Here is a 13896-nt window from a genome sequence, read left to right on the forward strand (position 1 = left end):
ATATATATATATATATATATATATATATATATATATATATATATATATATACACATACATACATACATACATACATATATATATATGTATATATATATACATATGCATATATATGTATGTGTATGTGTGTGTGTGCACATATGTGTGTGCATGTGTGCATATGTGTGTGCATGTGTGTATGCATGTGTGCGTGTGTGTGTGTGTTATTATACACATCCACAAGCTATAAATACCTTGATGGATGACAGCATGCATTGAAAAAAAAATTTAGAAAATAATAACAAAAATAATTAAAAAAACAATAAAAATAGATTAAAAAAAAAAGTAGCACGATGGTTTGTTTTAACATAAGCATTATGCTAAAGAACTTTTTGCCGGTGAATGCATAATGGTTCTATGAAGGTATTCAACTTTTCTCTTTGATTTCTCTGTTTTGTATCACCATTTCAGAAAAGTTTGTCATTCTTCTTGTTTTTGTCGTTTTTTTATCCCAGCTCAACTCTTATCGAGCAGATCCAATGATCAAAGGCATTCCGGCCATGGATATCCAGTCCCTTTAAGATTATATATAAGACTCAAATGAATTCTTCCAACCCCACATTTTCTTTCTTCTTTTATTTTGCCTTAAAATAGTAGAATGTTACCTGAAGGAATTTTAGCTGCCGTTTCTAGCAATTGAAGCAGCCACATAGTGGTTCCTTCATTAGCATTGTGCATATATGTAAAACATACTTTCAGTCATATTCTACACTAATTTAAACCCAAGTCTTACTAAATCTTCCTATGACAATTTAATAATCCTTTCTACAAAAGTCACAAGGCCTGAAATTTGGAGACTGCTTGTATTCTTTTTATATCATTCTATCTTTCTTTCATTTTTATATCCAGCTCTATCATTTCCTTCTTCTCAACTTTTACCGCCTTTTTTTCTTTCATCTACATGTGGGGTTCTCAAACAGGGTCCACATGGACCCTGGAGGTCCATATAAGATTTTGGGGGGTCCATGGCAATTTTTTCAGGGGCCATGAAAGATTCTGTTTCAGACCAGTAAAGTTTATGTGCAATAAATTGTTTATGCTTCTACAATATACAAAATATTTATAACAATTTTTATACCGAGTGGGTGTGTGGTAAGTAGCTTGCCTACTAATCACATGGTTCCGGGTTCAGTCCCACTGCGTGGCACCTTGGGCAAATGTCTTCTACTATAGCCTCGTGCCGACCAAAGCCTTGTGAGTGGATTTGGTAGATGGAAACTGAAAGAAGCCCATCGTATATATGTGTATATATATATATATATGTGTGTGTGTGTGTTTGTGTGTGTGTGTGTGTGTGTGTGTGTGTGTATGTATGTGTGTGTGTATATGTTTGTGTGTCTGTGTTTGTCCCCACAGCATCGCTTGACAACTGATGCTGTACGTCCCCATAACTTAGCAGTTCAGTAAAAGAGAATGAGAAAGAGAGAAAGTTCTTAATAATATTTAATTATAAAAATACAATAGGATTTTTTAAACATCGAATGGCTATGGGGTCCATCCAAGTAAAATAGGAATCAAAGGGGTCCATAGGCAAAAAAAAGGGGCTGAGAACCCCTACTCTACACCTTCTCCGATCTCTTTTTCTTTCTCTTTCTAACTTTCTGTTTTACTTTCTTTCCATCTTTCTTTCTTTTTGTTTTTCTTTTTTTTTTATTTTATTCTCTGTAGGCTTTTTTTTAAAAATTAATTTCTATATTGTGTTATTAATCATGTGTTTTATTCATCATTCTCATTTTCGTCATCTTCACCGTTATCGTTATTTCTATGATGAACTCTTCTCTCTGCATAATCAAAATGATGATGATCATCATCATCATAGTTGTCATCATTGAAACCACCACCACCACCACCTGCTTTCACTACCAACACTGCCTCTGCCACCACAGCCTTCACCTCCACCACCAACACCACTTTTGCCTCCACCACTACCACCACCACCACCACCACCTCCTTTCTCTGCCACCTCAGTCTCCATCTCCACCAGCAACTCCGCCTCCACCAGCAACTCCGCCTCCACCACCAACACCACTTTTGCCTCTAACACCACCAACTACAACAACAACAATGACACCATGGTATGTCATCCCTTCCCAGTTCAATCAAATTTCTGTCTATAGCTTGCCTGCATGGAAAGTTGAAACTTCTAATGTCAACATTTGTTTGCTTGTCTTCCAATCCAGGCCCAAGGATTTATCTTGTCTTAGTCTATGACAATCAATATTTTGTTTATTAGCTTTTGTTTTTATAAGAGGAGTCTAATGTTTTTATTTGTTTTGTTTTTTTCCTTCTCTCTCTCTTTCTCTCTCTTTCTTTCTTTCTTTCTTTCTTTCTTTCTTTCTTTCTTTCTTGATCTTATTGTCATTCCTGTCACTTACTATCTTGTCTCTTTCAGAATTGAGAGAAATAATTTCCAGCCTTGATGAAAGCAAAAATAAGAATTACGGACAACAGACAAAGAAAAACAATGAAATCTTATACACATAAGCTGAATCAGATTTTAATGAAAGTACCATTTAAATGAAGAGACTTTTTGAAAGGAAGAATTTTGAGGAATTTTGGGGTGAAAAAAAAAGCAAAAAACAAAAAACAGCCGCGAGATTTAATCAAAAAGAACAACAACAAAAAGAACAGCTAAAGAACATAAATGAAAAATAACAAAAGCAATGATTGAATACCATACAAAAACTTAAGATATTCACAAAGCATTTTGTAAAGCAGCAGTGTCCATGACTTTTATATAGATTTAAGACATTTTTGAAATCATCTGACCTTTTCATATCATTAAGTTAATAAAAACTACAACAATAAAGGCTGTATATGTCTGTGTAGGACAAGAAAAATTTATATTCAACTCAATAATAAAATTTATAGTATTTGAAATGGATAGCTCCCAAAATTTGAATATGTACTCCACGGAACATGTGAATAATAAGAATACAGATCAAGAAACCAAAAGTAAAGACAATAGTCCTGTCAAGTCAATGGCCGAGAAGAACTATTCCAAACTCAACAGTAACAATTTGTACAAACAAAAGAATTTGATTCCACAGAAACCTGCAAACACTTGGTTCAATATGAATGCCGTGAAGACCCTACCCCTTACAGAAAGTAATTTTGTTGGTCGAAGAGATGTGTCTGATCCAAACACTCTACAAGAAATTCGGATTACTAGTGCCAAAGGAACTATTCGGGGCTATAAGAATAGAGTCCGTGCCGGTATAGTGACATTTCTCAAAGAACAAAGTGATGGAGAGGTATAGTATATTCTTTCATTCTTTTATTCTTTTATACATTTCAGTCAGTGGAATGTGGCCATATTTGGGCCTTACATTCAAGGGTCTTTGTCAATAATAATGACTCTGAAAGTTATCTAAGTCTGGAACCTATTTTGCAGTTTAGTAGATAGAGACTGCGCTGGGGCTCTCAAATATTTAAATATGTATGTATGCATGTATGTATGTATGTATGTATGTATGTAAGTATGTATGTATGTCTCTTCTGTATTTAACCATTTAAATTCTTCCTCTGAAGAAGGAGCTTTCTAACAAAGATACAAAGCTCCTTCATTGGAATGTAGATAATGGGAAACAATGTCACATTTTAATCCTGAGAAAAGTCTTACATAGTTCTACTGTTCTGCTTACAAATTGTATTTCTAATCCATGATTCAGTTGGTTGATTTCTTTTTCTGAAAATCCAAGTTAGACATTTACTTACAAAACTAAGTTTACCAATTATTATTGGTATGTATGTGTGTATGTATGTATGTATGTATGTATGTATGTATGTATGTATGTATGTATGTATGTATGTATGTCTGTATGTATGTATGTGTGTGTGTATATGTATGTGTATGTATGTATGTATGTGTGTGTGTGTGTGTATGTGTATTTTTTTTCTTTCATTCTTTCATTTGTTTCAGTCATTTGACTGCAGCCATGCTGGAGCACTACCTTTAGTCAAACAAATTGACCCCAGGAATTATTCTTTGTAAGCCTAGTACTTATTCTATCGGTCTCTTTTAACAAACTGCTAAGTTATGGGGACATAAACACATCAGCATCAGTTGTCAAGCGTTGGTGGGGGTACAAACACAGATACACAAACATACTCACACACACACACATGCACGCACACACACGCACACACACACATACACACACACACACACACATATATGTATATATACAATGGGCTTCTTTCAGTTTCCGTCTACCAAATCCACTCACAAGACTTTGGTTGGCCTGAGGCTATAGTAGAAGACACTTGCCCAAGGTGTCACACAGTGGGACTGAACCCGGAACTATGTAGTTGGTAAGCAAGCTACTTACCACACAGTCACACCTGTGCATATATGTATGTATTTATGTATGTGTGTATGAATGTCTGTATATAATGTATGTGTGTATGTTTTCCTTCTCTCTTTTTTAATTTAGCATTAATTTTGTCTGGCCACCTACTTGGTAGCAAGGTTGTGAAGAAGGGAAGTACTGTTTTGTTCATCATCCTTTAAATCATAAGAAGCTTTTGCAGATTTTTAATATCGTATGAATTAGGGAGTAGCATTCTTTCCCCAAGAACCCAAATTCAGTCATACTTTTCTCCTGGCGGCTTGGTACATACCCTGTTGCTCCAATAATAATAGGCACAAAATTATGTGTGTCTGTGTTATGTCCATTTTTCTGTGGTGTTTCTTGATGCTTGGTAACTTAGTTCAACAATTTCCTATATTTGCATCATCATCATCACCATCATCATATACTGTTGGGTTGGACATGGGTTGGACATGATACATACATGCATATATATATATATATATATAGGCACATGGCTTAGTGGTTAGGATATTCAGGACTGAACCTGGAACTATGTGGTTGGGAAGCAAGCATATATATATATATATATATATGTATGTATGTATGTATGTATGTATGTATGTATGTATGTATGTATGTATGTATGTATGTATGTATGTAGTAGAGTACAATATTAAGCTCTTCCACCTTCAGATTTCTCCCAGTGCTATCCAGCAGTAGTATTATATGTACTGCCAGATTTGTGTTGGGACTTCTGTAGTGTGTGAATGGATAATTAAGTAAGTTAGAGTCAACAAAAAGACGTATAGAGAAACATTTATTTGTAATCACTAACAATTATTTCCATGCAATATGGTTCTCCAAGTTTACAGGTATTTGGTTATGTAACCGTTTCCTTGCATTACGAGATCTAGTTGTGTTTCCTCAGGTGATATATAAATATTGTTTCCATAAACTCAAACTCTTGGCATGTCCTTTCTGTCTGTTGTGGTTTACAAGGTAGTAGTACCCACTAGGTGTATCAGAAAATGTGTTGTGGTTGAAAGTCTGTCCATAAACTGCTTTAAATGTATAAATGGAGTGAGAGGATGGCTATGCTATGGATGGTAAGTATTGAGATTCATATTAAGGGAGTGCTATTTGATTTCTTTGTGCTGTTAATTTATTCTTATTTGACTTCAGCTTATTCAATACATATTTTTCCAACACGTGTTTCGATCACATTGACTGCATATTGTTTCATATTTATATGCAGCAATTTATGCATTATTAGTATGATCTTTTCAGGGTACATAAGTATTGAGGTTCAAATTAAAGGATTGCCATTCAATTTCTTTGTGCTGTTAATTTATTATTAACTGACATGACTCCCATCACTATCACACATAGATAGGAACAGATAAACATGAAACCCATTGATCTAATTTCTCTGCTCTTTTTTTTAAGTTCCTATCATTTTTTTCTCTGCACTGATTAGTACTTTGATATTTGCAAATTCTAAAATGAATTTATATCTATGTATGAAACGATTGTATGCATGAATAAACCTCTTACAACTTTTTAACATTTTATCTCCTCCATTTTTGACAAATATGATTGGATTTGTAGAACTTCATTTCATAAATTAATGATGCACTTAATATATTAATACTACTTTTCATATCTACACCAATTTACACCAGTAAACTTTCAGCAAAGTATATGTATGTATATGTATATATATATATATATATATATATATTATACACTTTCACAGCAAGACCAAATAAGGGAGCCTGTACATGGTTGTGAGCTTAAAAACACAAAAGTAGTGGGGTTGATCGATTCGACTAAAAATTCTAAAAATTCTTCAAAGTGATGCTCCAGCATGGCTGCAATCTAATGACTGAAACAAATAAAAAGTAGAATATAAAAGATATAATGCATGTGTATGACAGTGTATGTTTATATAGCTTGGCTGTTCCTGTTGTTGTTTGCACCCAACCCCCACCCAGGTTAACTGTAATTTTGAAAACCTATGACCAGCTGCATTCCAGTCTTTTATTCAGACTATACTATCCCAAAATAGTTCTTTTTAAAGACAATTTGGTGTGATATAAAGGAGATCTGACTGTTATTTCCAACAAGTCAAACGACCTTGGCCATGTTTTTGTTGCTTGAGGAGTTTGTGTCCATTGCTTTTCTCAAAAGAGTATGATTTTGTGAATAAAGTTTGTTCTTATTTTTTCTGATTTCTCGCAATTAACCCATTATCTATTGGTTTAGTGCTTTTTTAATTGGCACCATTTTATAGCATGTTTTTTATTGCACTTTGTTATATTTGTGTTACTTCCTTTACTGCTGATTTTTTATTGTTTTCTTTTTTCCATTTTTCGTTATTATTACCATTTGCTTGAGAAAATAGAAGTACGTGGGAATATTAATATTTTTTAATACCATTATTACTTCTACGGTCAACTTTGCTTTTCATCTTTCCAGATCAATAAGATGAAAGTACTAGTCTAGTTCTGGGGTTGAAATTATTGCCTAACCCTCCTCTCAAAATTTCTGTTATCGTTATTACTATTGTTCTTATTTACTTTTAATCTGCATGTTTGTTACAATCACTTGCTGTGATACACCCAGTGTCTTAGGGCGAGTGAAGGATGAGAGATGTTACAGTATGACTGAAAGTGTGGGGAGGGGAAGTGGTAAAGACAGTAGCCAAATATCTTCATGTAATATAATACAGACATTTAAATGGATAGGGTTTTCCTAAGGATGTGGGCAGTATTTGTCAGCACAATCTTTTGGATTTCTCTGAGACATGATTCTCCTGGGATGTTACCTAGATGTTTCTGACATCTCTTTGTTATCATACCTAGAACACCTACAATAACAGGAACAGTTTTTGCTTTAAGATACCACACCTTTTGTATTTCAATTTCCAGGTCCTTATATTTACTTAATTTGTCAAATTCCTTTACAGATATATTTTTATCAATAGGAACACTTACAACTATTAGTCTACGAGCATTTTCTTCCTTGTCTTTAATAATTATGTCTGGTTGATTATCTTAGATCATTTTGTTGGTGTTGACTGAAAAATCCCAGAGGAGAGTGACATTTTTACCTTCAGTGGCTCAGGATGATGTCCATACTAGTAAGCAGGAGTACCAATTTTGTGGTGTTTACATATTTTCCTATGTAAATACTGTCCTACCCAATGTGGTGATTTTTGTATTTGTTTGGTGTCAGCACAGGTCATCCCAAAACAAGATGGTCTATTGTTTCATCAAATGCGTCGCAGAATCTGCATATAGTGTCAGAACCATTTTGAAGAACATTAACATGATACTTTTTGATTAGCAAACTTTGATCTTGTGTCACCAATATGAAACCTTTAGTCTCTGCTTTCAGTCCCGAACTTCTCAGCCACTGATGGGTTGTTGCTTGGTCTACATCAGCATTTTGGCTTGAGAGTATATACTGTCCATGCAGAGGCTTCTGGCGCCACTGCTCCTCAATTTCTTTCTGCCCGTTCTTTTTTGCAGTCTGATCTATTTTGCAGTCTGATCTATTTTGCTTTTTTCGTGGCAGTGGTTTCAGGTTCTTCATCTAATTCAAGATTAATGCCAAGTCCCTTGGCGAATTTGCAAGCTTCCGTGACAATAGAATGTGACTTTTGCTGCTTTCATGTTTGCACACAAGCAGTAGCATCCAGTACTCTGTACTGTATCATTACCTGTTCATTGCTACTGTTGAGGTCTTATAGCACAGTTCTACCTGCATCATTCCTCTTCCCCCATTACTTCTAGGTAGGTACAGACGATCTTTTGGGTGGTGCATGTTCTTAGATGTTAGTGGTTTTCTTGTCTTCCTGTCCAGGCGTTGGGGCTCCATAGGATTCCAGTTAATGATATTAAAATTGTATTAGACTACTAAAAGTGCCAGGATGTTAATGGCTTTGATGTGATTTTTCAAGTTGAATTCAGCTTTCAGTATAAGTCTCATTCTCCTGTAATACTCCTTTCTTATTTTTTCCTTCATAGTAGCATGTTGTACACCATCTCCTTTGTTTATTTCCAGGTATTTATAACTTTCTTATGGATCAAGTTCCTTGATGGCAGCATCAGTATCTAATTTAATGGAAGTTGTTTGTCTGAGCTTGCCTCTTACAAAACTTGCTTTAGTACATTTATCAAGGACAAAATTCATCCTAAACTATTATTATTATCACTTTTATTATTATTATTATTATTATTATTATTATTATTATTATTATTATTATTATTATTATTATTATTATTATTATTTTTGTCATCATCATCATCATCATCATCATCATCATCATCATCATCATCATTATTATTACTATTATTATTATTTGTTTTGACTCAGGTTTGGTCTTATTCCTGGTAGAATCTATATGGGTATCAAATTACTTCCTATATCCTTAGATATCCACAAGCTTTCAATAATCTTTCAATTGCTCAAAACCCTTTTTTGTTCTTACGAAGCAAATTTTCTTATAGAAGCTCTTTAGGATATTCAAGTCTAATGGCCTTCAGTCATTTGTCTACATCATTACTCATTATCATTATTATTATTATTATTATTATATGAAACATCTCAGTTTATTTTGCTAGGTATGAAGGAAAGTGTCAACTGTCCACAGCCAGCAGACTCAGGTGACACTTGTTTACGGATCATACTTCAAGAACCCTGTGGAGAACTCTTGCAGTTCCAAGCAATGACGATTTTTATAAGTGTCCTATCTTTACATTTGTACCAGTCTTTTTGAACCATGTTGGTAGATGAGTGCTAGTACTTCCAAGCATGCCAACCATTATTGGAATCATGTCTAACTCTCTTCATTGCTTTCAACCTGCATATTTCCCTCTTCAATTCATCACTGTTAACTTTTATTTTTTTTCTTTGATCTTGTTATCACCAGGACATGCTGTGTCAATTATCAGATCAGGCATGTTTTTTTCCTCTTCATCACAACAATGTCAGGTTTCCAATATCTAATCTGATGGTCATTGCATTCCATTGGATTTTGCAATAATCATTCTCAATAACTTTTTCTGGGATTTGGTCATGTCACATCTTTAATCTTTCTAGACTAAAATTTCCACAGACCTCCCAATCGATCATTCTTACCACATTATTATTATTATTATTATTATTATTATTATTATTATTATTATTATTATTATTATTATCATTATTATTATTATTATTATTAGAATTATTATTATTATTATTATTGTGGAGGCGCAATGGCCCAGTGGTTAGGGCAACAGACTCGCGGTCGGAGGATCGTGGTTTTGATTCCCAGACCGGGCATTGTGTGTATTTATTGAGCAAAAACACCTAAAGCTCCACGAGGCTCCGGCAGGGGGTGGTGGCGACCCATGTTGTACTCTTTCATCTCAACTTTCTCTCACTCTTTCTTCCTGGCTATGGGATCCACCATAATAAAACAGTAATCAAAGGGGTCCATAGATTAAAAATAGTTGAGAACCACTGTTCTGATGTAACACTTTCTTGAGTAAAGCTGCAATGGACTGGTGTCCCGTCCAGCTGAGGTGGGGGAACACATATGGCATAGAAACTGGGAAACCAGGCTCATGAGCCTGGCTAGGCTTTAAAAGGGCGCATAAATAAAAAAAAATTATTATTATTATTATTATCAAAGCAGCGCTCCAGACAAAACTCCATTCAGCATTTTGTCCATTTTTACATTTTGAATTCAAATTCCTCTGAGGTCGACTTTGCCTTTCATCCTTTTAGAGTTAATAAAATAGGTACCGATTGAGTACTGGGGTTGATATAATCAACTAGCCCCACCTCCACAAAATTTCAGGCCTTGTGCCAATAGTAAAACAAAAAAATTACTTTATCAATCCTGCCCCACAATTTCTGGCTTTGTGAGAAATCATTTCTACTTACTATAATATATATTCTAATGCAGTGGTCCTCAATCAGGATCCATATGGCCCCTAAAGGTCCATATAAGATTTTGTGGGGTCCACATGACAAAATAATAAATTGAGGACACAACATAGTATTTTAAATACCCTGGAAAATGTAGCTTCAGATGTATATATTGATATATATTGCAACGAAGGGCGAGATTTCTTTCTCTAATTTTCCATAGTTCAACCAACATAAGTCAATATGTAGAAAATAAAATGAGAATTTTGAAAGAAGTTTCTATAAAACTAGTTTTTAAACATAGAATGGCTATTGGGATTCACCATAATAAAACAGTAATCAAAGGGGTCCATAGATTAAAAATGGTTGAGAACCACTGTTCTGATGTAACACTTTAAAGGGAGCAAAATGTTGCCAGTTCATAGCAGATTAAAATCTAAAAATATTTTTCATTTGCAAAATAGCATAAGTAAATAATCAAGAGCACTCAGAGAGCGCAAATCTCCGCCAAGGCAACACCAACGTCCTCTCAATGATTAGCCAGAGATGATTTTTATAATGAGAATGTCTGAAATAAACTTGACTGCTCTCACAAATGAGAATACTAAAACTGAACTTGACCACTCTCAAAAATTAAGTAAAAAAAAGCAGGAAAAATAATCCAGAATCCTTGTCTAGAACTGGATCACTCTCAAAATCTAATCAGTTTGTGCCAGTCATGAGGCCCAACATCCCTGAAAGTTTCATTTGAATCCATCCAGCAGTTCTTGAGATATCTTGTCCATGGACAAACAAACAAACATGACTGAAAACAATACCTCTGACTTCGTTAAGGCAGAGGTAAATAAATAAATAATAAATAAATAAATAGATAAATAAATAGATAAATAAACAAACAAATAAATGAATAGATGAATAAATAAAAACATGTGAAAGTATTTTCCAGAACAAAAAGTGAGAACATATTCTTGGGAAAAATGTGCAAGTTGTTTTATTCCGGTTGCTGCTACTGATGTTTTTTGTTTGTTTCATGTTTTTGTTACTATTATTGTTGAGGATTTTGCAGTTGAAGTCGCTGTTGCTGTTGTGGTTGTTGTTGCTACTACTACTACTACTAGTAGTACTACTACTACTAGTAGTACTACTACTACTAGTAGTACTACTACTACTGTTGTTGTTGTTGTTGTTGTTGTTGCTGCTGCTGCTGTTGCTGCTGCTGATGATGACGACAATGATGACGACAATAACAACGACGATGATAATGATGATGATGATGATCTTAAGCCCTAGATAAAGCCTGATTGAACAGACCTACAGCCGAAAATCAGGAAGTAGTCTATTATTAACTCGTGCATAAACAGAAGTAACAGGTTGATCAGAGTGTCTGTGATTATGACTGAGATCAACCACATTTAAGAGTCTCGTCAAGAGATCTGTACTTACAGCTGTGATTTAACATAAACAGTAGACAATCCAAAGAATCTGTAACATCCTCCAAATTGAATGAAATACAATATTTTCAACCAAATAACTCTACATGCGTCACTAAAATACCAGTAACAATGTTTTTTTTTTATTTACCAAGGCCTATTCTCCATAGGAGGGGGTAGCCACAAAAAGACACACATCAGGCTTTCCATTCATTTCCCATCTTAAAGGGGTGAGCCCCATCCTATGCTCGGGTCAAAGCACAGAAAACAAACCCCTGATATCAGTAGCGGAGCACAACAACATACGCTGGTTTATCCCTGCTGCATCATGCTGTTTCCATACCCCTTTGAACAGCATCACTTCACTCATCCATCCACAAACACTCTCCAAGCTTTCCTATCATTAATAAACTCTCTTGCCTCTCTCACTCCAATACCTCTAACAACCAAAGCTTTCCTCATTGTAATAATGTAATATAATTTATTTATAACTATTTGTTTGATTCCATTAATAACCAGCATTTTGTAAAGTTCATTCAATCTACTAATGTATTTTATTAATTCTTACTTACTTTCCACTCCTTATAACAACAGACTGGCACTTGATCAGTTACGACGACAAGGGTTCTAGTTGATTCAATCAATGGAACAGCTTGCTCATTAAATTAACATACAAGTGGTTGAGTACTCCACAGAGACACATACCTTTAATGTAGTTCACTAAGAGATTCGGCATGAGACAGAATGTGACAAGACTGGTCCTTTAAAATACAGGGTTAGGGTTAGGGTACAACTCACTTTTGCCAACTGAGAAAACTGGAGCACCGTCAAAATAAAGTGTCTTGCTTAAGGACAGAACACGCAAACAAATACTGAACCCACGACCTTGAAATTGTGAGCCAAATAACCTTAACCACTAAGCCATGCACCTTTATGCTAATAATCATAGCACTGCGCAAGCCACTATGCAGTTACTTGATCTTTTTAATGAATTAATCAGAAGGTCAGCACCCAAAATCATTTTTTAAAGTCTCCAAGAATGGTGAAACAAAGAGAGAAAATTACTTAAAACTGAAGACTTAATATTTACCACAGAGTAAACTTTGTTATAGGTACTTAACCCATTACCTCCCATAATTCTATTTACTGGAATTTTTTTTATGAAACTTTGATTTCTAGTATAAAACAGCCTTAGAAACACGCTGGAATGATCAAAATAACATTTCAAAATAAGATTTTAAATAGAAATAAACGAGATATTGGGTGAAAAATTAGTAAACCTCATTTGAATATCAGAGAAATATATATACCAAGTAGATATAGCAAAAAGATTAGATATGTGTAAATATTGACAGATAATTACGAATTTTGTAATTTTTAAGTTATCTCATTTGAGATCACTGATAGGTAATGGGTTAAGATCTGTGTGGTGCCTTTGAACTAGGCAATTGATTAAATTTACCAAGAGCAGGAAGGGACTCTCTCTGAATGAATTCCACGTTGTTTCCAACTACCGAATTTCACTGACATGACTAGTAGAGAAAAAGCAGCCAAATTTTCCTCAGGTCACACCCTATTATTTTCATATCTAACAAAAGAAAAAAAAAAGAAAGAAAAATGGATGGTCAAGTGCAGAGGACCTTAAATTCTAGACTTGCTCAAACAGTGTTGACTCAAGAGCTAATTAACAATGACAACAACAAATGTAACACCAGGACAAAGGCATCAGTTTATAAAAGAAAAGAAACCAAATGCTGTGATATGAGTTTACCTCTTGAAGATGTTAACAAAATAAATTTTAAAATATAAACTGAACCATGTCTTCTATAATTTCATCACAAGCTCTTTTGCATTCACGTCATCATCATCATCATCATCATCATCATCATCATCATCATCATCATCATTGTTGTCATCATCGTCATCATCATCATCACCATCATCATCATCATCATCATCATTTTAATATCTACTTTTCCATACTTACATAAAAGTCAGACAGAGTTTATTGAGGCAGATTTTTCTATAACCAGATGCCCTTCCTGTTGCTAACCTTCAATTGTTTCCCAGGAAGGTAATATTTCCTCATAGCCAGATATCTGTCTTTTTTTTTCTTTTGCAGACTATTAGAAATGAATGACACTGCATGTATGACAGTGACACTCATTTACAACTAACATGCAATATCA

At 34.4% G+C, this 13896-nt stretch overlaps 1 protein-coding gene across 2 annotated transcripts in view; it reads left to right on the plus strand.

Moving 5' to 3' along the window:
- LOC106869947 (glutaredoxin domain-containing cysteine-rich protein CG31559) overlaps positions 1 to 13896 on the plus strand; it is a 112575-nt gene that overhangs the window by 78021 nt on the left and 20658 nt on the right. Inside the window, exons 1-2 of one of the 2 annotated variants that reach the window (XM_014915889.2) lie at positions 317 to 402; positions 2432 to 3293. In XM_014915889.2, the coding sequence (XP_014771375.1) occupies positions 2919 to 3293 (375 nt within the window). In that variant the 5' untranslated portion in view covers positions 317 to 402; positions 2432 to 2918. Of the gene's footprint in view, positions 1 to 316; positions 403 to 2431; positions 3294 to 13896 lie in introns of those variants that run through there. The other variant, XM_014915890.2, reaches the window with a different exon arrangement.

The sequence above is a fragment of the Octopus bimaculoides genome, chromosome 16 (assembly GCF_001194135.2).
Source record: "Octopus bimaculoides isolate UCB-OBI-ISO-001 chromosome 16, ASM119413v2, whole genome shotgun sequence".
In the NCBI taxonomy this organism is placed as follows: domain Eukaryota; kingdom Metazoa; phylum Mollusca; class Cephalopoda; order Octopoda; family Octopodidae; genus Octopus; species Octopus bimaculoides.